The sequence below is a fragment of the Primulina tabacum genome, chromosome 2 (assembly GCF_025594145.1).
Source record: "Primulina tabacum isolate GXHZ01 chromosome 2, ASM2559414v2, whole genome shotgun sequence".
NCBI lineage: Eukaryota > Viridiplantae > Streptophyta > Magnoliopsida > Lamiales > Gesneriaceae > Primulina > Primulina tabacum.
This window is the reverse complement of record NC_134551.1, coordinates 9,382,715-9,405,636: the sequence shown is the minus strand read 5'-3', so window position 1 is coordinate 9,405,636 and position 22,922 is coordinate 9,382,715. Positions and strand designations below refer to the sequence as shown.

At 37.4% G+C, this 22,922-nt stretch overlaps 3 protein-coding genes and 1 long non-coding RNA gene across 14 annotated transcripts; 2 read left to right on the top strand and 2 right to left on the bottom strand.

The window, feature by feature from the left end:
* Positions 1-426: 426 nt before the first annotated feature.
* LOC142529894 (uncharacterized) lies at positions 427-3,984 on the top strand. Of its 3 annotated transcripts, none has more exons than XM_075635588.1 (6): positions 427-813; positions 1,916-2,008; positions 2,282-2,515; positions 2,762-2,864; positions 3,231-3,460; positions 3,746-3,984. In XM_075635588.1, the coding sequence occupies exons 1-6, from the start codon at positions 491-493 to the stop codon at positions 3,966-3,968; spliced, it is 1,206 nt and encodes a 401-aa protein (XP_075491703.1). In that variant the 5' UTR covers positions 427-490; the 3' UTR covers positions 3,969-3,984. The 3 variants fall into 3 exon arrangements, with proteins under 3 accessions (XP_075491703.1, XP_075491711.1, XP_075491720.1); XM_075635596.1 differs by having other exon boundaries at positions 675-813; positions 1,878-2,008; XM_075635605.1 differs by lacking the exon at positions 427-813 and adding an exon at positions 837-974.
* Positions 3,985-4,293: 309 nt separating this feature from the next.
* On the bottom strand, positions 4,294-7,335 carry LOC142529912 (F-box protein At2g26850-like). Of its 4 annotated transcripts, none has more exons than XM_075635636.1 (6): positions 6,775-7,335; positions 6,577-6,693; positions 6,321-6,400; positions 5,948-6,120; positions 5,147-5,227; positions 4,294-4,493 (listed from the first exon to the last, which is right to left on the bottom strand). In XM_075635636.1, the coding sequence occupies exons 1-6, from the start codon at positions 7,198-7,200 to the stop codon at positions 4,306-4,308; spliced, it is 1,065 nt and encodes a 354-aa protein (XP_075491751.1). In that variant the 5' UTR covers positions 7,201-7,335; the 3' UTR covers positions 4,294-4,305. The 4 variants fall into 4 exon arrangements, with proteins under 4 accessions (XP_075491751.1, XP_075491746.1, XP_075491731.1 ...); XM_075635631.1 differs by having other exon boundaries at positions 6,321-6,406; positions 6,775-7,332; XM_075635616.1 differs by having other exon boundaries at positions 6,321-6,406; positions 6,577-7,331.
* Positions 7,336-18,420: 11,085 nt separating this feature from the next.
* On the top strand, positions 18,421-18,718 carry LOC142529886 (uncharacterized). Its single transcript, XR_012815981.1, has 2 exons — positions 18,421-18,551; positions 18,591-18,718. It is a non-coding gene; the product is annotated as an uncharacterized LOC142529886 (long non-coding RNA).
* LOC142529856 (uncharacterized) lies at positions 18,476-22,759 on the bottom strand. 6 transcript variants are annotated; one of them, XR_012815977.1, is made up of 8 exons: positions 22,562-22,759; positions 22,303-22,442; positions 20,426-21,277; positions 20,125-20,202; positions 19,878-19,963; positions 19,641-19,732; positions 19,056-19,124; positions 18,754-18,903 (listed from the first exon to the last, which is right to left on the bottom strand). XR_012815977.1 is itself a non-coding variant. In XM_075635531.1 (7 exons), exons 2-7 carry the CDS (start codon positions 22,424-22,426, stop codon positions 18,623-18,625), a joined length of 1,533 nt encoding a protein of 510 aa, XP_075491646.1. In that variant the 5' UTR covers positions 22,427-22,442; positions 22,562-22,759; the 3' UTR covers positions 18,476-18,622. The 6 variants fall into 6 exon arrangements, 5 of the variants coding, with proteins under 5 accessions (XP_075491646.1, XP_075491664.1, XP_075491656.1 ...); XM_075635531.1 differs by lacking the exon at positions 19,878-19,963 and having other exon boundaries at positions 18,476-18,940; XM_075635549.1 differs by lacking the exon at positions 19,878-19,963 and having other exon boundaries at positions 18,476-18,940; positions 22,640-22,759.
* Between the last annotated feature and the right edge of the window lie 163 nt (positions 22,760-22,922).

Genomic DNA, 22,922 nt, shown 5'->3' with positions numbered 1-22,922 from the left:
ACTGGGCTATCCAGATAGACAATATTAACATGCTATGCAGTTTTCTCCTCATGAGTCACATACTTCGTGCGATCTCAAATGTCAATTTTGTGAGACTGATTTCCGACTCTATCTAATTTATGAAAAAATATTATTTTTTATGTCAATAATATTATTTTTTATTACAAATATGTACCAGATTGACTCGACCATCTAGTAAGAGATATCCTATTTTTTAAAATCTTAAAAGCTCACAATTTAGACTTTTGGAAAAAACACTAATTTTTAACTTAGTTTTTTTAAAAGCATGACAAATCCCATCCAAGTACATACAAAAGTATAAAAGATATTTAAAAAAAAAAAAATAGCCAAAATTTTTCATATTAATTATTAACTAATTTTTAATCATATTATACGCGTAGTGAGATAATTATACAAATAAAAATACAAAGGAAATCTATTTCCTTCCGCAACAAATTGAAAATGCTCATAAAACCCCTCAACTCCTCCCATGGCGATCCAAAGAAGCCATCAAAAAGTAAAATCAACAAAGCCCAGATCTCCAATACTCATATTCACAGCTTCAATTGCATGCATTGCGTTGTTGTACCTTGCTTCATCTCTAATCTCCACTAATGGATTCTCCTTCTCCTCTTCAAGAAGCTCGCAGAACATTGTAAATGACCCCAGGGATCGTCGCAATATGCTCGATAAATACTTGTATTGGGGAAGCAGAATTGATTGCCCTGGAAAACACTGCGAGACTTGTGCGGGTTTGGGTCATCAGGAATCCAGTCTGAGGTGTGCAATTGAAGAAGCCTTGTTTCTGAAAAGGTATGTAATGTAATTGTATATCCCTTCATTATTTTTCTATGTATATCTGGCGCCAAGATTGAATCTTTTGTTATTTTGAAAGGTGGGTATTGTAGCAGATTATAATTTTTCTGATTGTTTTGCTTAAGTAATTGGTAATAGCGCTTGAAACTTCATCGTAGGTCGGTAGGGATGCTGTGAAACTTGGGATATATTTGCCAATTCTTTGGAATTTTTATTTGTTAGTGCATTTAAATATCTGTTATGCTTGTTCAAAGGGCGAATCTAAGTCCGGAGTTTCATTGTTTCTTTGTAATGGACAGCCTCCTGTTTTTCTTCTGAGAATTGTGAAATTGATGTTATGGTTCTCCTTTTAAGCATAAATGTTCTTCTGATTCATAGTTAAGATTTCAAATATCCCTTGGGATAAGAAGATTCAGCTTGAAAATATCAGGGGAACTGAACATTTTGTGTAGTTATTCGAGTTATTTGTTTGTGCTTATAAGTTCGCTGTTACAGAATACCATATTGTGTCATGTACTGCCATACTGGGGGTATCACTCATTCTTATGCACTCAATTGTTCCTCGGATTCTGCACTGTTCCAAATAAGCCTCCGTATGAAACATGGCATCACAGAAAGCGACAAATATGACTATTTTTTCTGCAAATCCGGCAACGTGAAAATCTGAATTTTGATCTGGGATTGAATGGAAGGATGCTTTGAAGGGTAATTAAATCATTGAACTTGGTTTGATGTTAGAAATCTATGTTATATTCTAATGTTGTTGTATTTACGATTTTCAAGTTAATCCATTATCCTCAGTTGGCTGTGAATTTGTGCTTTGGAAACCAGAAAATTAGCAATTTTGGCTCATGTCCCCCATTTGTTTTTTAGACCTAATGAAATGCCTTGGACAAAGGTCATGGTTTGTTAAGATACATATCTCAGTGTCAGACATTAGGTCATCACGAGTGTAAGAGTTAGATTGTATACAACTTGCTGCGAACTGACATGCATATTTCAATTTTAAGTTACTCAATTTGAAGTATCTTGAGCTTGAGACTTGCTTTATGTTTTTGCAGAATTATTTATCTGTGCCCGCTTCTACTCCTGGTTGCAGGACTTTTGTGATTCCTTCTAGGATGTGTATAAATCCAACACACAACAAGAAAGGGATACTTCACCAGTCTAGAAATATGGTTGTGGAGGACCAGTGAGTTTTTTCCTATTCCGCTACAGCTTTGAAGTGGAGATTGTCCGCTGATAATGTTCTTAGGTCATTTGATCAGATTTTGTTCGAGTAATATGGATTCAAAATATTATTCATGGGACTGATTAGGAATTTCTTAATTGGATGCATTTTATATTTTCCACTCTCTGAAAAGCAATTGACTAAATCTGTTGAATGAGGTAGCGAAAATACAAGGGCTTGCATTGGTTTATAGCTGCCACTGGCTGTTTTAAATGATTTGTTTCTGTTTGCTAGGTGGGATGCTAACACATGTGCTATGGATTCTTTGTATGATTTGGATCTCATATCGGTTACAGTACCTGTGATTTTGGATAATTCAACATCTTGGCATGATGTCCTTGCAAAAAGCATGAAATTGGGTTCTAGAGGGATAACACACGTGCAAGGAGTCAGCCGGACTGATCTCAGAGACAAAAGTTTGTATTCAAATCTTTTGCTTGTAAATCGATCTGCAAATCCTCTATCATGGCAAGTTTGCTCTTTATAGTTTCATCTATCTACATTCTTCTTTTCCTGTTGTTCGGCCCTGAGTATTCATAATTTTTTTTCCTTTGACTAACTAAATTGACAAGGGCTTGATCAGCTATAAAACTCAAATTTTCATTCCATATTGGAAATATTTTGTGTGGCATCAACCGATGTTTCCTTCATTACTAGATCAGTTCTTGAATCTTGATAGCTTTCGTGTAGGTATTAATCATGATACTCATTCAGGTTCATGGAGTGCAAGGATCGGAATAATCATAGCTCTGTTTTATTGCCATATTCATTTCTTCCTTCAATGGCAGCAAAAAAGCTACGAGATGCAGCAGAAAAGGTAATTAAACGTCTTAGTGCTTTTGCTGTCCATCAACTTTTGTGGACGCCAATTTCTTTCATTATCTATTGAAGTGGGAAAATGTTGAAGAAAGATCATAAGATGTGCCAGATATTGCGAGAAAAATTGCTTATCCCAGATGAAAATAAATCAAGATATATGTAAGTAATATTGGTAGCTAGATACTGGAAAACCTTTTTCATGACTGAGATTATGTTATGCTGTCAATAAAGCCATTTTTCAGTTACAATCAGGATGTTACGACTCTGCTAGTTATGTTGCAGTTATTTACATTTTTGTCTGGTGATTTTACTATTAAGATGTATTATGCTTCATGCTATCAACTTCGGATGCATGTTCATGCAGATCAAGTCCCTTCTTGGAGACTACGAAGCTATCCATGTTCGCCGAGGTGACATATTGAAAACTAGAAAGGATAGATTTGGGATTGAGAGGACCTTACATCCTCACATCGACAGAGATACACGTCCTGAATTTATCCTTTGTCGAATAGCGAAATGGGTTCCTGTTGGACGAACCCTTTTCATCGCTTCGAATGTAAGGACTGCAGGCTTTTTTTCACCTTTGGCTGTGAGGTTTGTTGCTTGAAACACTTTAAAATGTGAAACTCAGAATTCAAAAATTATGGTTTTAAAACTTGTTCTTCAACTTGCTCCGAAAAAAAAAAAAAAAAAAAAAAACCACCATCACATACTAAGGCAAAACTACTCGACCTTTTTTAAAAAAAGCCTTTAAAAAATGTCGTACTTAATTGATCAAGTGGTTTTTTCAAGTTAAACTCCTCTATACACAAACTCGGACTTGTATAAACGTAAGCACTTCTGTTTTACAATCTTGATTCTTGTGTCATCTATCAACAGGTACAAATTGGCCTATTCATCAAACTATAGCAGCCTTTTAGATCCATTGATCGAGAACAATTACCAATTATTCATGGTGGAAAGGCTTGTCCTAATGGGAGCTAAAATGAACATTAAAACATATAAAGAAGACGATTCAGATCTCAGCCTCACAGATGATCCGAAAAAGAACACAAAGATGTGGCAAATTCCTGTTTATACAAAGGATGGAGAGGAATGCTGATTCACTGAGTTAGCTGATTACGGATTTTCTCTGATTTGTGTGCTCTTGCCCGGCTCCACGTTTCACCCCACATTGTAAGGAGGTTTCTACTGCTATAGATGATCAAAAAAAACATAGTGATACGGCAATTCTTTGTAAATCATGACTTAGAAGGCAAAGATGGCGTACTTCTAGGATGGCACACTCTTCAGTCGAAAAAGAAATTGAAATTTAATAATTAAATTTCTTAAAAGCTCATATAAATTCATGAATCACCCCTGCGATCGATAAATCTGTGGCCCGCCACCTATCCTAAAGTACCCGAATTTTACATTCTAAACTAGTCTAAAATATATCGTTATTCCAAGGTGCAATCCGGCCAAAGGTGTCTCCAACTTTCAATCTCTTCCTTCTTGTAAACCTTCCTAATTCCACCATAAAACCCAACCGCCTCATCGCCTGTCTCGGTATGATCTTTCCTGAAAATCGACACTTTCCTCCATTGCGATTCAACACTATATTGCTTGAACTCTAGAATCACGATATCTGCAGAAACAAGATCATCATGAAATCGCCATATCATACAGTATGTACATGGCAACACAATTAGCAAGACATATTTCAAATGAAATTTTTTCTAAAGTTGATGCATAATACACTTTTGTTCCATCCAAAATACATTTAATTGATCATTTCTTAGTGCAGATATAAAATATTTTTATGCATCAATTGTGGCTCAAAATTACAGTGGACCCATCATTATTGAATGCACATTTGTCCAACCAATGGCTAAGCAAAGTGGACCAATGGACCACTTCATCACCGCCACGTGAGGACTAATCGAGTATGGGTTTTCTTCTATTAATTTCCTATCTTGTGTATAATTTCTTCCAGTTCCGAATATTCCTCTTATAGCATTGATTTATAACTGAACAAAAGCTGATTTTTGCAAGTTAACCACATCGATTTTCTGTAAAATGTTAGTTATATATGCACATCATTTGGTTCATTGGAGTTCTGGGGAAAAGATTTTACAGAGCCATGTCGTTGAATAGATAGATACACAGAAGGGTGGGACAAAAACAAATGAAAGGAAGAAATGGAAATATGGAGGATAAATTATTCCATTTTTGAAGAGAAAAAAGTATATGAAAAGAAGACAAAAAAAGAGCTACAAGCAAGAAGTGTGAGGTTACTACCATTGATGTGACATTGGCAATGAGATTCATTATTGTAAGCAGTGCAGGATTCAATATGGCCAACAACTCCATACCACCAACCTGTGAATGTTCATAAATAAAAAATAAAAAATAAAAATAAAATACAATACATACAAATGCTCCATTAATTAATACAGTAGGGATGTCACATTTTCAAAAATCCCATGTTAAAATTTCCACACCTTTATTGTTTTCTGCAAACCACAGGTACTATAAGGAAATTATATTCCATTAAAGGTTGACAGCAAGATTGGCCCTCCAAGAATTTTGAATCTTCTTGTTAAATAGGTCGACCGACTCGGCCATTCCAGTAATTAAGTTCAAACTAGCCTGAACGTATTACTCTCAGGGTGTATTCCATGACACTTCTGTCTTAAAAATTTATCATATGGGATCGAACTTGGACTCGACATATTTGGGTCAATGATCCACAAGGAGAGGATGATCCATGTAATAAAGTTGTAAATTGATCAAACGGATGAAATAAAAGAACCATTATACTCCTTTCGTCTCAAATATATGGGCTTGCTTGGTTTTTCGAGTAGATTAAAAGTATTATTTAAAAAACAAATTTTACAAACGAATTTCCTATTCCTTCCTCATAGATTCGAGGGTGAAAACGATTTTCTGTTTCGCATAAAAATAAACGTGATCTTAAGAAATGTCTCGTTAATTGCCTTCTCAACTAAATTTCAACATTGATTTCATATTACTTAAAATTTCCACACACAAAAATGGGACAGAAAACCAAGGAAATTTAACTTGAATGAAAAGAATTACCATAAGGGAACTCTTTGCTTCTTCTCCACTGAATCTCAACATGATCATCCGGTTTAAGTTCATCTAAACATGTAGAGACATGAGTAGCATTCGCAGGAGTATCAACACTTGGTGCTCTTATCCTATCCCACTCTATGTCTTCCTCTATCATACTCTTCCCATGTGATGGATACCTACAATATCAATTTATTGCTAAATCCAAAAATAGTTCCAAGTGCTCTCAAATTCGACAGTGGTAACATAGTTCAAAGATTTGGAACTATATTGTATCCAAACATCAGGTTTCGATGGTTTTGCCACATTGGCACCCTCCCAGAAACTTAAGAGCATTAGTTGCTTCCACACTGCTTGGAAGGGCAATCTTTAGGCATACCTGGCAACAAAATTGTCACTTGTGGAGTCATAGCTTAGCTTTGCATCATAGCATGAAAGCACAAATCCAATATGCCCATTCTGCACCTTCAAAAAAATCAAGAAATCATAAATTAAATGTAGAAAAATATAACTTTGGACCATCCACATAATCACCTCTCCTATCGCAAACTACAAAAAAACCAATCACGTTTTGCTATAACAATTTCCACAGTATCGAGAATGCACACAACTTACTCAAACACACAAAAAATTACCTCTCGATTAAAGACCTGCGCTGGGAACCAAAACCTTCCAGTTTCAAGAGCAAGATAACAAGACATAACTGAATTTACTGGTAAAAAGCATCTTGAAACACAATCCCTTTCCTTCATCTGCAGTTTTTTCAAGAAAATGCCATAAAAGAACTGCAAAAAACCTCCTTTCTGGACTCTAGAATTCAAGAATCTAGGTACCCTTCTTGAAGCAACATAGCATTGCCATTCTCTGTAGAAAGAATCCCCAACAACTCCACCCCATTTCTGCTTAAAATGCTTCGCCCAAAAATGGTCACTTGTGCATTTTTCTCTCAAAAAATAGCAAACCCTTGCCATGCTACACAGTTCAGAAGGATCAAGCTTGTCAAGAATGGAGTCTAAAACCAAATCAGGCAAATCCAGTAAAGAGAACTCTCTTGTCTCTTCAAGAATCTCTCTTTTTGGCCTCATATTCTTGTGGGTGTATGGAAACATTCTAGGGATTTCAAAAGAAGGGGTAAAAAACATTCCTTTGGTAAATAATGGCACAAAAATGCAGAATAAAAACGAGGGAAATGCCCATAATCTCGATCCAACCTTTGAAAGGAGAAGAAAAGAGAAGCAAGAAATCAAGAAAAGCAGCATTTTAAGTCAGTTTAGCCAAAAGGATGCCAGTTCACATGTCGAAACAGCTGCAGAGATCAAGAAAAGCTCATTTAGCATATGGGAATCTGCATGAAAAATGTAGAAACAGAGGACGATACTATTACTTTCGATTATTGTTTATTTCTAGATTTATTTGGATAAATTGACGGAGTCATCGAGTGGGATACAAACTTGTAAATCTATTTATTTATGTATTTTAACGGAGAAAGGGACGTACGGACAACCAAAACTACAAGTTTTGATTGTTGGGGGTTACAACGCCCTGAACAAGAAACCATTGTTCATTTGCTCCTCCTTAAATGATTCGGCACCTAAACTCATTGAATTGCCACAACCATTGGAATCTACATTATAATTCTTAGTAATAATGTAAATCTCGTCATTTTACTTTTTCCTTGTCACCTCTAATTTCATTTACACCATTTGAATGGTAATATAATTATTTATATTTTAATTTTTTTTTTAAATCTGAGTTAAAAATTAAATGAAATAAAAATATTTAATTAACTAATGTTTCTTAATTTTTTTTAAATAAAATTAAAAATTTAATACTTAAAGCTAGTTTACTTAGGTATGATTAAAAATGTTAAAAAAATCTAGGCCAAATCTATCAAAACTCTTGGCGATAACAAGTAGGTATGGCAACCGGGAATGTACGAGTTTGTCATTTTTATTTTGGCTTCCAAATTCTATCTCCGCTCTTATGCTCCAACCATATCCTTGCTTTTTCGGGTTCGGGATCTACGAAGATCAAATCTTCATTTACATTTCAAAAATTTGAGGACCCGGGCTTTAACTTAATTCTTTTCGGGATTAATCGGATCTTTATTAAAAAATGTGGGTCAAAATTTTGCTTTTTAACATTAATTCGAATGTCTATAAACAAGCACAAGGTCTGTATTTATTTTATTACACAAACATAATATACATGTCTTGTTTTATCCATATTCTACAAACCAGTAATTAAATACATTACATATCAAATGTACAAACTACTAGTGATCTTCTGCGCCCGTAGTCACCACGCTATCTCGATCTCATCTCTGTCGTGACCCAGATCCTGCCCCACCTGTTGTTATGCACACATACAGACATAACAACAGCCGGAAACTCCGGTGAGAATACATCCCAGTATAAAACATGTATGCATGCTAATACATAATCATAAATCATGCGTGAAAGCAATAACAATGTGCTCCATAGTCTATGAAACCAATCTATATCAACATGCAATTCAAATCAAATCATGTCTTGACTCAACTCGACTCTACCCTAGGGATCCCGGTGTGAATAAGACGTCACTGTCTGTTACATACCCTCCCAATCGGGGTAACTGTACGTCTTATTCCTAGACTTCGGCCCTGTCTGTATCGAATGTCTACAATCGGAGTGAATCTGATCCGAAGCGTCGATACCACCGAACGTCTAGTTTGGCAAGTCTGCCAATGACTCTCCTATCTCAAAGGCTTGAATATAAATCTATAAACAAGACATCATCATATCAAGAGATTTGAATATAAATCTATAAACAAATCAAGTTCATATCAAAAGATAAACAACAATTCTAGTATGTGATTTGGTTGGGAAACTCAAATTGAATCTCATTTGAGTTGTGTCTTCTCCAAACAAAACATGAATTATACCTTTCGTCACACAATTTCTGTCGTAGTCGAAGTCTCGAAGACGAATCTGTCAATATCAAATCTGAAATGGAAATGTTGATACATATTCTATCAATCTCTAATCTCAATCAACACATATCCAATTCAATACTTGACCTCGGTACCATTTGACGGCATAACGACGTAATTTCTCAATACCGGTCAATCCAACTCTCACATATATCAACAATTCATAAGTCTCAACTCATAATCATCATTATAAGCATATGATAGTACTCAAAATCTGCATAACTTAACTCTTAACATGCTGGAAAATAGTTACAATAGCATACAACGTCCGTTCTTCGATCCGGTTGCGTTTCTACGATGTCAATAATCTCAAGAACATATAATTTCAATCATATCAATCTTTCCTCAACTTTTACATTTCAGAACATGTTGAAATTTAAAGATACTTACATCCTCTTTTAGCCCTTGAAGAGAGGAGCTCAAAACCGAAATCGGATTAAAGTTTGGATGTATGAATCTTTCAAAATCACAATTTAAGAGCATAAGAAAAGTGAAGCTTTTTCTCTGGATTCGTTCAGTTCTTGCTGATGAATTGAGGAAGAATGAAGCAAATCAATATATATATTGCATGGCTAAGAACACATGGCTCATCCTTTGGAGTACACGTCTCGCGCATATGCGCGACATTACCCGCGCATATGCGCGAGACCTACTAGTCTCGGCCAAGGCAAATTCAACACCTCGCGCATATGCGCGCTTCATCTCGCGCATGTGCGCCAAAGATTCTGGAGGTGTCGTGCAGATGCGCGCCTTATCTCGCGCATGTGCGCCAATGTCTCTGGACGTGTCGCGCATATGCGCGCATTTCTTCGCGCATATGCGCCATCAGTTCTGTCCTTCACAACTATTCTGAATATTTTCTCATCTTTTTCCATGTCTTTCCTACTCCCATCTCACTTAGTGCTTCTCATGACATATCATGCATTCTCATATCTTCGAATATCACATCAATGAAGACTAATAATCTCGAGCCTTACATTTCTCCCCTTCTAAGAAATGATTTCGTCCTCGAAATCGAGGGTAATTCTATCAATGCAAGTATAAGAGGCAATATAATCAAAACTGAATAAATACTTACATTATCGAAATAACTCGGGATGTTTCTGTCTCATATCTGCTTCTGTCTCCCAAGTCGCTTCCTCGATGCCATGACGACTCCACTGGACTTTCACTAGCGGAATAGTCTTCGTCCTGAGCTGCTTCTCTTTCCGATCAAGAATCTGTATCGGTTGTTCAAGATAACTCAAAGTCTGATCAAGCTCAGCTTCGTCAGGCTGAATGACATGAGAATCATCAGGCATATATTTCCGCAACATCGATACATGAAAAACGTCATGTATCCCAGATAGAGAAGGAGGAAGAGCCAATCGATATGCTCGATCGCCAATCTTTTCGAGAATCTCGTAAGGACCGATGTATCTAGGAGACAATTTTTCACGCTTGCCAAATCTGACAATGTCTCTGAAAGGAGAAATCTTTAAGAATACTCTGTCTCCCTGTTCAAATACTAGTGGTCTACGTCTGATATTGGCATACTTGGCTTGCCTATCTTGTGCCGTCTTCATCCTCTTCTGAATTATCTTTACTTTCTCTGTCATCTCACGGATCATATCAAGCCCAAGTTCTGGTACCTCAGATATATCATCCCAATATAGAGGAGATCTGCACTTCTTGCCATATAATACTTCAAACGGAGCCATCTCGATGCTCGTTTGATAGCTGTTGTTGTACGAGAATTCACACAACGGTAGTGAATCCTGCCAAAGTCTAGCACTACAGCTCTCAACATGTCCTCTAAAGTCTGGATAGTCCGCTCTGACTGTCCATCTGTCTGGGGATGATAGGCAGTACTCAGATGCAATGTCGTACCTAAAGCCTGCTGCAAACTGTGCCAAAAGTGTGAAGTGAATCGGGGATCACGATCTGATACGATAGACTTTGGCACACCATGCAATCTGACTACTTCTCGGACATATATCTCGGCCATCTGATCATGTCGATATGCCATTCTGTATGGAATAAAACACGCTGATTTGGTTAATCTGTCAATAATGACCCAAATCGCATCACAGTCCCGGGATGATCGAGGTAATTTCGTCACGAAATCCATGGAAATGTGATCCCATTTCCACTCAGGAATAGATAAACTCTGAAGTAGACCTCCGGGCTTCTTTCTCTCGGCCTTTACCTATTGGCAATTCAAGCACTTAGACACAAACTCTGCAATATCTGACTTCATCTGTTTCCACCAGAATTGTGTCTTCAAATCGTTGTACATTTTCCTGCCACCAGGATGAATGCTAAACCGACTACAGTGCGCTTCTGACAAAATCTGTTGCTTCAACTCTACAACATCTGGCACTTCCAGACGGTTATTCACATACAGAACATAATCATGTACCCGATATTCAGACTGATGTCCTGATCTGACCATATCAATCGATTTCTGAATATTCGAATCGGTTCTTTGGGCTTCCTTGATTTTCATAATCAAATCTGGCTCAATTTGAATTGAAGCAAGTAGCAATGGTCTACTACCTGTATCAAATGCTAATCCAGACAAACAACAGTCTTCAATCATATTCGTAACACCTATCGTCGACAAGGATAGAGCACAAACCCTTCGACTCAAGGCATCCGCTGCTGCATTTGACTTCCTTGGATAGTATTTGATCTCGCAATCAAAGTCTTTCAACAAATCGAGCCATCTGCGCTGTCTCATGTTCAATTCTGACTGAGAAAACAAATATTTTAGGCTTTTATGATCAGAGTAGATCTCAAATTTCTCGCCATAGAGATAGTGACGTCAAATCTTCAATGCAAATACGATAGCCGCTAATTCAAGATCATGAATGGGGTATCGAATCTCGTGTGGCTTCAGCTGTCTAGATGCATAAGCAATCACATGAACTCGCTGCATAAGAACACATCCTAGCCCTCTGTGGGATGCATCGCAATATACAACGAAATCGTCAGTATCTGAAGGAATCATCAAGACAGGTGCACTGGTCAGCCTCTTCTTCAACTCTAGGAAGCTAGACTCACAATCCTCAGACCACACAAATGGCGCATTGTTCTGTGTCAACTGGGTAATCGGCTTCGCAATACTGGAGAAATCTTTAATGAATCGTCGATGGTACCCTGCTAAACCCATGAAACTGCGTATCTATGGCACAGAAGTCGATCTTGGCCAACCGATCACAGCTTCAACTTTACTCGGATCTACAAAAATACCGTCTCCAGATATGATATGACCCAAGAAGACAACTTGTCTCAGCCAAAACTCACACTTTGACAGTTTAGCATATAATCTTTCATTTCTCAATGTTTGCAACACAATTCTCAAATGATTGGCATGCTCAGTCAAATTCTTAGAATACACCAGAATATCATCAATAAAAACAATCACAAACTCATCCAAGTACCTCTGAAAGACACGGTTCATTAGTCCCATAAACACCGTCGGAGCATTCGTTAAACCAAAAGGCATGACAATAAATTCGTAGTGTCCATACCTGGTTCGGAATGCTGTCTTCGGTATATCAACATCTCGAACTCTGAGTTGATGATATCCCGATCGCAAATCAATCTTGGAATAGACAGATGATCCCTGTAACTGATCAAATAAATCGTCGATACGCGGCAATGGATATTTATTCTTTACCGTTGCTTTATTCAATTGCCGGTAATCTATACACAATCTCATCGAACCGTCTTTCTTGCGCACGAATAGCACTGGAGCGCCCCAAGGAGATACACTGTGTCTGATATATCCCTTGGCTAGAAGATCTTCTAACTGTGCTTTCAATTATTTCAATTCTATCGGCGCCATCCTATACGGAGCTTTCGAAATAGGAACGGTACCTGGAATGAGATCAATGCTAAAATCTACCTCTCGAGCTGGAGGTAATCCTGGAATCTCGTCAGGAAATACATCTGCAAACTCCCGTACTACTGGCAAATCTGCCAATGCCGGGCTCGATTTCTGTAGATCTACAGAATAAATAAGGAACCCCTCTGCTCCTTTTTGCAACAATCTACTCATAGTCAAAGCAGATACTAAGGGAATCCGAGATCTGGAACCCTTACAGTAGAATTTCCACTCTTCTGTCATTTCAGGTCTGAATCTGACAATCTTGTGAAAACAGTCTACGGTGGCTCTGTACTTAGTTAACATGTCAATCCCGACAATACAATCAAAATCAGATAAGCCAAGTACAACACAGTCTAAATCGATCTCATGCCCTTCAAACTGCAGTATACAATGTCTAACTGAAGTCACAGATATCAAACCACTCCCCAACGGAGAAGAAATAGACACTACAGTAGATAATGACTCGACAGGCAATGCATGTTTCAATGCAAAATGTTCTGATATGAATGTATGTGATGCACCTGTATCTATCAATACATATGCAGGATACCCGCAAAAAAAAACAGTTACCTGCAATCACATCGTCTAGTGCATCTTGGGCTTGCTCCTCCGTCAATGCAAACACCTGAGCCTGTTGTCTGGGAGGTTGGCTCACTGTCTGGCCACCTCTGGCTCTAGGTTGGGACTGTGTAGGCGTGGGCTGGAAAGAATGGACAGACGAAGCTTGCCTCTCGGGCTGAGTCACTGATGCTGATGACCCTGCACTCTGAAATCTCTGTGCACCTCTCTGAGGACAGACTCTGGAGAAATGTCCCTGTTGCTTACATATGTTACATCTGCCCATCACTCCCTGACACTGCTTTGTGGCATGTCGGCCTCCACAAGTAGTGCAATACCCGCCTGTCACATCTGTACTCTGGCCAGGACCTCTCTGTCGTGGCCCGCTGGAGCTCGACGAACTGCTCTCTGCTCTCTTGAACTGCTTACCCTTAGCTTTCAAAAAATCCTTCTTGCCACTACTACTGCTTCCTCTATCAAATCGAGGAGGAGGTGGTGGAAACTGGACGGCGGGCTGTGGCGGTCTCTGACTCTGAGCACTATAGGAAGCTCCTCGCTGCCTGATCAAGCCAGCCTCTGCTCCTTTTGCTCTGTTCAGTGCATCAGAAAAGGTATTGGGTCGTCCCGTGTTCACCAATGTAAAAATATCAGGGTTTAAACCATTGATGAACTGGTCCGCGACCGCTTCGTCATTTCCTGCCACGTGTGGCGTAAATCGGAGCAAAGAAGAAAACTTGGCAACATACTCTTCTATGTTCCACTGCCAATGTCTCAAGTTGGCAAATTCGGCCCCTTTGTCTTTTCGATACGACACTGGAAAGAAACGTTGATAAAACTCATCTTTAAATACTTTCCAAGTAATATCGATATCTCTATGCTCCAGGGCTCGTTTCGTTGTAAGCCACCAACTTTTTGCCACTTCTTGTAATTGATGCCCAATCAACTTCACTCTCCATTCGTCGGTATAAGCAAGAGATTCAAACAACATCTCTATATCGTCTAGCCAGCTCTCACAATCCACTGCATTCTCCGTGCCCTTCAAGGTAGGTGGATGGAATGATTGAAACCTCTTCAACAAAGTCTCCATCGGTGTCGCAGTAACGTCCATCTGAGTACCTGACGTACTACCCTGTTCCGGCACTTGACCTGCAACTGGTTGTGGTATTCTTCTAGGCGGCATATCTGATTATCAAACAGATTAGTACACAATCTATATACAATCTGTCTCAGCCCTCCTCTGATCATATATCTCTGATTCAGTCTTTACAAGTACATGTTGTAAATCAATTCAGATAACAATACAACATGTAATAGGGAAAGCAATAAATCATGCTAACACATCAATAGCAAGGAATAAGACCTGATCTACCCCGCTCATTCTATTCTATCTCAGTCTACAGAACCTACGGCTCTGATACCACCTGTTGTGGGGACCCGGGCTCTAACTCAATTCTTTTCGGGATTAATCGGATCTTTATTAAAAAATTTGGGTCAAAATTTTGCTTTTTAACATTAATTCGAATGTCTATAAACAAGCACAAGGTCTGTATTTATTTTATTACACAAGCATAATATACATGTCTTGTTTTATCCATATTCTACAAACCAGTAATTAAATACATTACATATCAAATGTACAAACTACTAGTGATCTTCTGCGCCCGTAGTCACCACGCTATCTCGATCTCATCTCTGTCGTGGCCCAGATCCTGCCCCACCTGTTGTTATGCACACATACAGACATAACAACAGCCGGAAACTCCGGTGAGAATACATCCCAGTATAAAACATGTATGCATGCTAATACATAATCATAAATCATGCGTGAAAGCAATAACAATGTGCTCCATAGTCTATGAAACCAATCTATATCAACATGCAATTCAAATCAAATCATGTCTTGACTCAACTCGACTCTACCCTAGGGATCCCGGTGTGAATAAGACGTCACTGTCTGTTACATACCCTCCCAATCGGGGTAACTGTACGTCTTATTCCTAGACTTCGGCCCTGTCTGTATCGAATGTCTACAATCGGAGTGAATCTGATCCGAAGCGTCGATACCACCGAACGTCTAGTTTGGCAAGTCTGCCAATGACTCTCCTATCTCAAAGGCTTGAATATAAATCTATAAACAAGACATCATCATATCAAGAGATTTGAATATAAATCTATAAACAAATCAAGTTCATATCAAAAGATAAACAACAATTCTAGTATGTGATTTGGTTGGGAAACTCAAATTGAATCTCATTTGAGTTGTGTCTTCCCCAAACAAAACATGAATTATACCTTTCGTCACACAATTTCTGTCGTAGTCGAAGTCTCGAAACTGACAATATCAAATCTGAAATGAAAATGTTGATACATATTCTATCAATCTCTAATCTCAATCAACACATATCCAATTCAATACTTGACCTCGGTACCATTTGACGGCATAACGACGTAATTTCTCAATACCGGTCAATCCAACTCTCACATATATCAACAATTCATAAGTCTCAACTCATAATCATCATCATAAGCATATGATAGTACTCAAAATCTGCATAACTTAACTCTTAACATGCTGAAAAATAGTTACAATAGCATACAACGTCCGTTCTTCGATCCGGTTGCGTTTCTACGATGTCAATAATCTAAAGAACATATAATTTCAATCATATCAATCTTTCCTCAACTTTTACATTTCAGAACATGTTGAAATTTAAAGATACTTACATCCTCTTTTAGCCCTTGAAGAGAGGAGCTCAAAACCGAAATCGGATTAAAGTTTGGATGTATGAATCTTTCAAAATCACAATTTAAGAGCATAAGAAAAGTGAAGCTTTTTCTCTGGAGTCGTTCAGTTCTTGCTGATGAATTGAGGAAGAATGAAGCAAATCAATATATATATTGCATGGCTAAGAACACATGGCTCATCCTTTGGAGTACACGTCTCGCGCATATGCGCGACATTACCCGCGCATATGCGCGAGACCTACTAGTCTCGGCCAAGGCAAATTCAACACCTCGCGCATATGCGCGCTTCATCTCGCGCATGTGCGCCAAAGATTCTGGAGGTGTCGTGCAGATGCGCGCCTTATCTCGCGCATGTGCGCCAATGTCTCTGGACGTGTCGCGCATATGCGCGCATTTCTTCGCGCATATGCGCCATCAGTTCTGTCCTTCACAACTATTCTGAATATTTTCTCATCTTTTTCCATGTCTTTCCTACTCCCATCTCACTTAGTGCTTCTCATGACATATCATGCATTCTCATATCTTCGAATATCACATCAATGAAGACTAATAATCTCGAGCCTTACAAAAAATGTTAATGAGGGCTCGGAGAATCACCAGACCTGAATTTATTATTATATTATTCTTATTAATGATAATATTAATATCAATTATTAATATTATTATTATTTTCGGGACGAGTTCGAAGATGAAGATAATATCTTCATACTCAATCCGAACTATTTCGGGAATTTAAAAAATTTTCTAAACTCGGAACCAAAAAAATCGTGAATCTTCATCTCCATTTCGAGTTTTACACGAGAGGCCTTGAACTCTTGGGAAAAATTGTCATTAAGACCCCATAGAGAAAATTGTCATTCAAAATAACAAAGTGGGATATCATGATGTACATTAAAAGACCAAATTAGAATCATTAAAAATGCATTAGCATATCTTTTTCCTCCTTGTTTTACCGTAATAAATAATAAACGAAATTATACTATCAAAAGATTAAAATATAAAAGTGGGTCTTAGACCAAAATATTTTGGAAAACGATCGTCGTCAATGCTTGCAAAAATGGCTTTTCTCTATTTAACTATACTTATTTTCATGATTAAAGTTGTATAATCTTGGATCACAATAACAATAATTTTACTTTGGAAATGAGGAGTTTTAAAAGTTGGTGTCACAGATCACCGATTAATGGCCAAACAACACCAGAGGGGATTTTTTTTTTTTTTAAATCTCTAGTTAAAAATTTGTATAATTTTGAAATAAAATTATGATACCATATTTTATTGTTGCACTAAATAAATATGATAGTATTTTATTTTAGCTTAAAATATAAATTAAAATCCAATTGCTTGAAAAATATATGGGAACATGCAGTAATTAGACGAGAATGCGGCGGTGCCAATTATTAAGGGGCGCTTGCTTGTAGGTTACAACAAGCAATAACAAAGGATTGCTTGTTCGGATAACCTTATAATTTAAATTCTAGCAAATGACCCCATTAACTAAACCAAAATATAAGCGTGTTCAAATTAAGTTTACAGGTAAAAAGCTAGCTATGATGATATAGTAGGTGGACGTTATGTCTCTGTCTTCTCAGTTTGAGTTTGTCACATAGAATTTGTCCAATATAATTTATCTACTAAACATGATTTACAGATAACTGCATTGACCTTTTGATTTGCTCATCAAAAGATAGCTTCATCGTGTTCCCAAAGTTAAAAATAAATAAATTTTCTATGATTTTACATCAATCAAGTTCAGGAACCAATTGAGATAAAGATAAGTTTTAATTAGTAATCCTTTACATTATTGAGAATTCATACTAATTTGACCCGTAGGCAAGTTATAGATAACCTCCAAACTGGTATGACCACCGGCCGTATTATGGACGACATCCGAATAATAATAGTCAAACAAACTAAGCAATTTTTCTCTCTTTTTTGTCCCCCGTGGCCGTAATAATCCAAGGGCACAAAATATACACTCATTGCTAAATAACTTATCATAAATCAGCATGTACTACCGGCCCAAGAAAAAAAAAACGACTCTCCAAGTCCAACATCTACACTTATCTGGGATTCCGAGATTCTAAACCAAATGTAAGGTTACAATGGAATTGAGTTGCTTGAAATAAATTATTTTAAATTTATTTTTATTATTCAAATCCATATATTATTTATTTATATTATAATTATACCAATCTCAATAAATTTTTCTAAATATTTAAAATCTATTATGATTAATACAATTATAATGTAAATAAATAAAAAGTTGGATTTGAATTATTCTGTTTAAGTTAGATAACCAACGAAAGAATATTTGAAATCCATTGACTCAATCCAAATGCTGGCAACCGCAACAGCATATAAACCACCAAAACACACAAGAAAATTTAAAAGAGACTGCATTCTCAACCATATCAAGTCTAGTCGACCTCCAACGAATCACATTTCTAGCAATCTCTATAGTCGTGATCAAAGTACAACAAATCACCATGCGATAGAAGTTTGTCCTACAAAAGAACTATATCTAACGATCTTAATTAGTCGTCGTCACGGGCCAATAAATTACCATACGATAGAAGTTTGTCTTACAAAAGAACTCATCAACATAATACAAGACAATAAGGAAAAATACTTTAATACATGTACTCAAGTAGCTAAAGAAAGCTTTCAAAGACCAAGCCCAACAGTACGACCATCCCTCCGACGCAGCCCCGCAGTGTATTGCCTCTCCAATTCCAGCTGTAGTTGTTCCTGCTGCTTCTCCACATTGGGGTTGTCTGGCTGGTTTCCCACTGTCGCATCGCCTTTCACGCCCTACAATTGGCCATAGGCACCAATGCAACCTCAGACTCTAAAAATGTGTCAGTAAGTGAAATAAAATTCTAATGGGGACTAGAAATAATCAATCAAAAGTAGCACATAGTTAGAGTGTGATGTATTGAAAGCAATGAGAGGTTAGAAATTACCATGAGTTTGTTGAATTTTTCCTGGCGTTCACGATCACCAAAATTTGCAGTATCCCAACGATGACCAGACTATGTGGAGCATTGTATTGAACATAGAGAAATTAGACACGATGATGAACAATACAAAAACATCTGAAGTAAAATTAATCCAAAAACTAAAGGGCCTGGATACTTTTAAATATGATGCTGGTTCTGCTTATGAACACAGAATGTCATGGAACAATATCAGTTAATACTTTGTTGATCACTATATTTTCAATATTTTGTATATTCTGTTGGAGCTATAAATTGAACACTCTCTAATGCTCCAACAATTGGTGACCACTATTCAAAATTTGGAATATTATAAAAGATTCGTTATAAAAGTGGTCCCTTTATCTCAAACTTTTACCTCATATTTCTTATCAGGATGTGCACAAATAATGCTCCATATTTATTCAATGGAAATTTAGTTTTCGAATGACCCTTATAAGTTAGGAGGTAGAATACAAATCCACAACTTCAAGATAAAAATCGAACACTACAAAAATTTTCACCCTTTATTATCTCTCATATCTGTAGCAAGGTTAAAAGCAATGATCATACCTCCTCAATCTTGGTGGTCTTCTTGCTTCCCCACAAAAGCTTCTTCTTTTGGTCAGCCGACATGCATCCGGTACCAACTAAATTCTTATTAACTGCAGTTTCAAGGAAAAAAACAACCAAAAAATTCAATCAGCTACATCGGATATAAAGAGTCAAAAGATAGTGATTAAATAGGTCCGCGAAAACATAATGGTAATAATGACAGATACTACAGAAAATTTAGGTCCTAGCAGACACCTTACAATATGTTTGCTTCTGCAAACAAATCAGATACGCATTGACCTTGTATGTTGGTGTACTTGGGAGACAAATACAACCAAAAACTGCACACCACAAACTAAGCAAGGACAACGGTTTTACCAGCCATCGTATCACTTTGCTTAGTAACACAGAAATGAGTGTACTTGCGGAAATGGGGATAACACAATAGATTAAGACAATTAGCTTTCAATAAAAAGTAGCTCGGATAAAGTAATTGACCTACCCAATTCAGCTGCTCTCATAGCAGCGATTTTCGCAGCATCAATATCAGAATCTGTCACATACGACTGCTCTGAAGTACCTATTTCAGTAGTCCAGTAAGTTAAACTAATTTTCATCCGCTATACTTAGGATTAGAGACCGAGTGATAAGAATGAATAACAAACAAAAAGGAGATATACTTATGACTCCGACTACCAATGGCCAGTTGACAGGGGTTATCATTTGGGAGAGGTGTCACAACACAACATATCAAAATCAGACAAATAGGATATAAAGTTGCTATGGAAATTGACAAAGTATACCATCTGCTCCAGAAACTGAGACATCATGGCTAAATAACTTTGGCTTCTTCGTAAGAGAATCTTGATCATTACTCGAAAATGCCTTTGTACCATCAGAAATAGTATGTTCCACTAGTTTTCCATAACATTGCTCCTTAAAGTTATCCCGATGATCATGTCCCCTCTTTTCTTCACTGGTCGTCTCACTATCCAGGCCCTTAACATCTCTTTGAGCTGCTTCTTTCCAGTGATGTCCGGAATTCTCTCTTCGGGAGGATGAATCATTTTGCTGGCCCTTTGGCTCATCATAAATGAATGAGTGATTACTTTTGTGATCCCCGGAACTCCTTCGACAATCTGTTTTCCCAACTTCATAATCTCTACCATCTCCCTGCCTATCTCTGTCTTTATACCTGTTCCGGTCTTCACTATTAGCATGTCTCCTTCCAGATCCAGCTCTATCAGATGAGTCATCGTCCCTGCTTCTGTGCCCTGAACCATCAGATTTTTTCCGAGAGTATATGTCCACGTCATTTGGATAGTCTCTAGATCCATGGTGATCTCTCTCCCTCCTCGAGGAATGCAAAGTGTGGTGGTCCTGCAAGTCACGCACAGAACGATAAGATGACTTAGAATGACCTCGGTCATAGTCATCTACATGCTTATCCCGTCTGTGGTGCTCATCGTGCCTGTGATAGCTCCGAGATGACTTTTGATCGGAATGTTTATACAATTCACTACTTCGGCAGGACTGACTCCTACCATAATCCCTATCTGAACCCCTACCATCATCCCTTTTTCGTTTATCTTCAGCAACTTTTGCAGTATCTTTCTTTGATGGGACTGGACTGGAGCTGCGGTCACGCTGGCTCCCTGAACACGTTAAATGAAGTTACGTGAGTAAAAGGACGGTTAAGTATGATCGACGGATAAAATTAATTATAGCAGCTGAAAAAGCAATCTAAAGAGAAACTGACACAATCAGATAATTGGAGAAACATTAATTTCTCAGTTCCTTTCAAAAACACAGTAAAGAATAACAATTCCCCAATGTTCAGGTAATGAAACGCTCATGTATAATGCATGAAAAAACAAATATTCAGTAGATGCCATAATTAATACATTAAGAATTCCAATACCCACAGCTAACAAGCCAATTGCACTATTCCAAAGAAAAATCGTCATTTTCAGCTTTCAACTATCATGTGAACACCACGTGAAGTTGAAAACATTTAACAGTCCAAGGGAAAAATCCCCATGCTTTTGTCAGATCATTTCCACTTAGAGGCTCATATAACAACTATACTAAAATCAATTAAAAGAAATACTATAAATACCTTGATGTAAGCCTGGGAATTAGAGTAGCAAGACAAACAGAAGATGTCAATAGAAACCAAATAAGAAGCTGAAACTCAATTAGAAGAGATTTCTGCATACTAACTTCACCCTTTTCCTGAAAGAACATTGAATTTCGAAAACATTCCTAAGTTTCTATGTAGAATAGGTGATAGGATTTCAGAATCTCAATGTCATTTACATGAAAGACACTGTTAGAGAAAGGCCGCATCAACAAGAGAACACTTACTCCATGCAGCTTTCAAGAAAAAAATCAAGCTCCTTTAATAACTCTTTAAAATCAATACCAAATACAAAAATATAATTGCCCCGTTCATGGTTCAAAAAACTTCAATATTTTTCAATTAGTGAATATCAATCACAGCAAAACCCAGGTTTACAAACATTTATGTCTCGAACTTGCAAGTTGAACAAGTAAATCTGAAACCAACATTCACACATAGGTTTTAGAAGATTCATTCCCACAAGCAACATATTATAAATTTTCTTTCCCCAAATATTTTAGGGAAAAAAAAACAATGAAACAATTTCAAACGACTAACCATCCGATGAATAGGATGACCCGCTCAGAGAAGATCGGCGCCGATACTTCCTGCCAGCCGAGTCATTTAAAGGCTTCCGAAATTCCGCCTTCGAGTCCACGCTTTCTATGACCTTCGAATCCATTCCACCAAATTAACACCTGAAGGGCAAAAAGGAATAATTCCACCACAAAACAGAAATAATAATTAAAAAAAACACGTTCAACAAAACACTTCGCATACGAACACAACACAAATGCACAACTGTGAATATGTCTACCAAATAAACATGTAGACGAGAAAATATGAAGATCCACGTGACGCACGCAAAAATCGATGGAGGAATTAGAGGAAGAACCACGAAATCCAAAGCCTTTTCGTTCTCTTTCCGGTTCCAATTCGAAAAGACGATTCTTCTAGCTTGGTGCTTCGATAGCAGGGTTCGCTTTTACATTCGAATTGATTCTCTGCTTCGAAAAGAAGCCAAGCAAGATATTTTTGGGCTCTGGGTCCAATTTGTGGGCCTCATATCTTGGGCCAACACAGGGGTTTGATATTAATTTTCCACATTATTCTTTTACATACAAAGTTTTAATTAATTATTTATTATAAAACAGTGTTAAAAAAAGCGTCGTTTAGGT

Excerpts from the sequence above, each read along its gene's own strand:
- LOC142529912 (XM_075635616.1), bottom strand. The coding sequence starts at position 7,200 with ATGCTGCTTTTCTTGATTTCTTGCTTCTCTTTTCTTCTCCTTTCAAAG. Across the intron at positions 6,121-6,320 it reads AGTGACAATTTTGTTGCCAG|GTATCCATCACATGGGAAGA; the intron begins GTATGCCTAAAG and ends TTGATATTGTAG. Across the intron at positions 5,228-5,947 it reads AAGCAAAGAGTTCCCTTATG|GTTGGTGGTATGGAGTTGTT; the intron begins GTAATTCTTTTC and ends GAACATTCACAG.
- LOC142529894 (XM_075635588.1), top strand. The coding sequence starts at position 491 with ATGGCGATCCAAAGAAGCCATCAAAAAGTAAAATCAACAAAGCCCAGA. Across the intron at positions 2,516-2,761 it reads TCTGCAAATCCTCTATCATG|GTTCATGGAGTGCAAGGATC; the intron begins GCAAGTTTGCTC and ends ATACTCATTCAG. Across the intron at positions 3,461-3,745 it reads TTTTCACCTTTGGCTGTGAG|GTACAAATTGGCCTATTCAT; the intron begins GTTTGTTGCTTG and ends ATCTATCAACAG.
- LOC142529856 (XM_075635531.1), bottom strand. The coding sequence starts at position 22,426 with ATGGATTCGAAGGTCATAGAAAGCGTGGACTCGAAGGCGGAATTTCGG. Across the intron at positions 21,278-22,302 it reads GTCATCCTATTCATCGGATG|GGAGCCAGCGTGACCGCAGC; the intron begins GTTAGTCGTTTG and ends TAACGTGTTCAG. Across the intron at positions 18,941-19,055 it reads AAAAATTCAACAAACTCATG|AGTCTGAGGTTGCATTGGTG; the intron begins GTAATTTCTAAC and ends ACACATTTTTAG.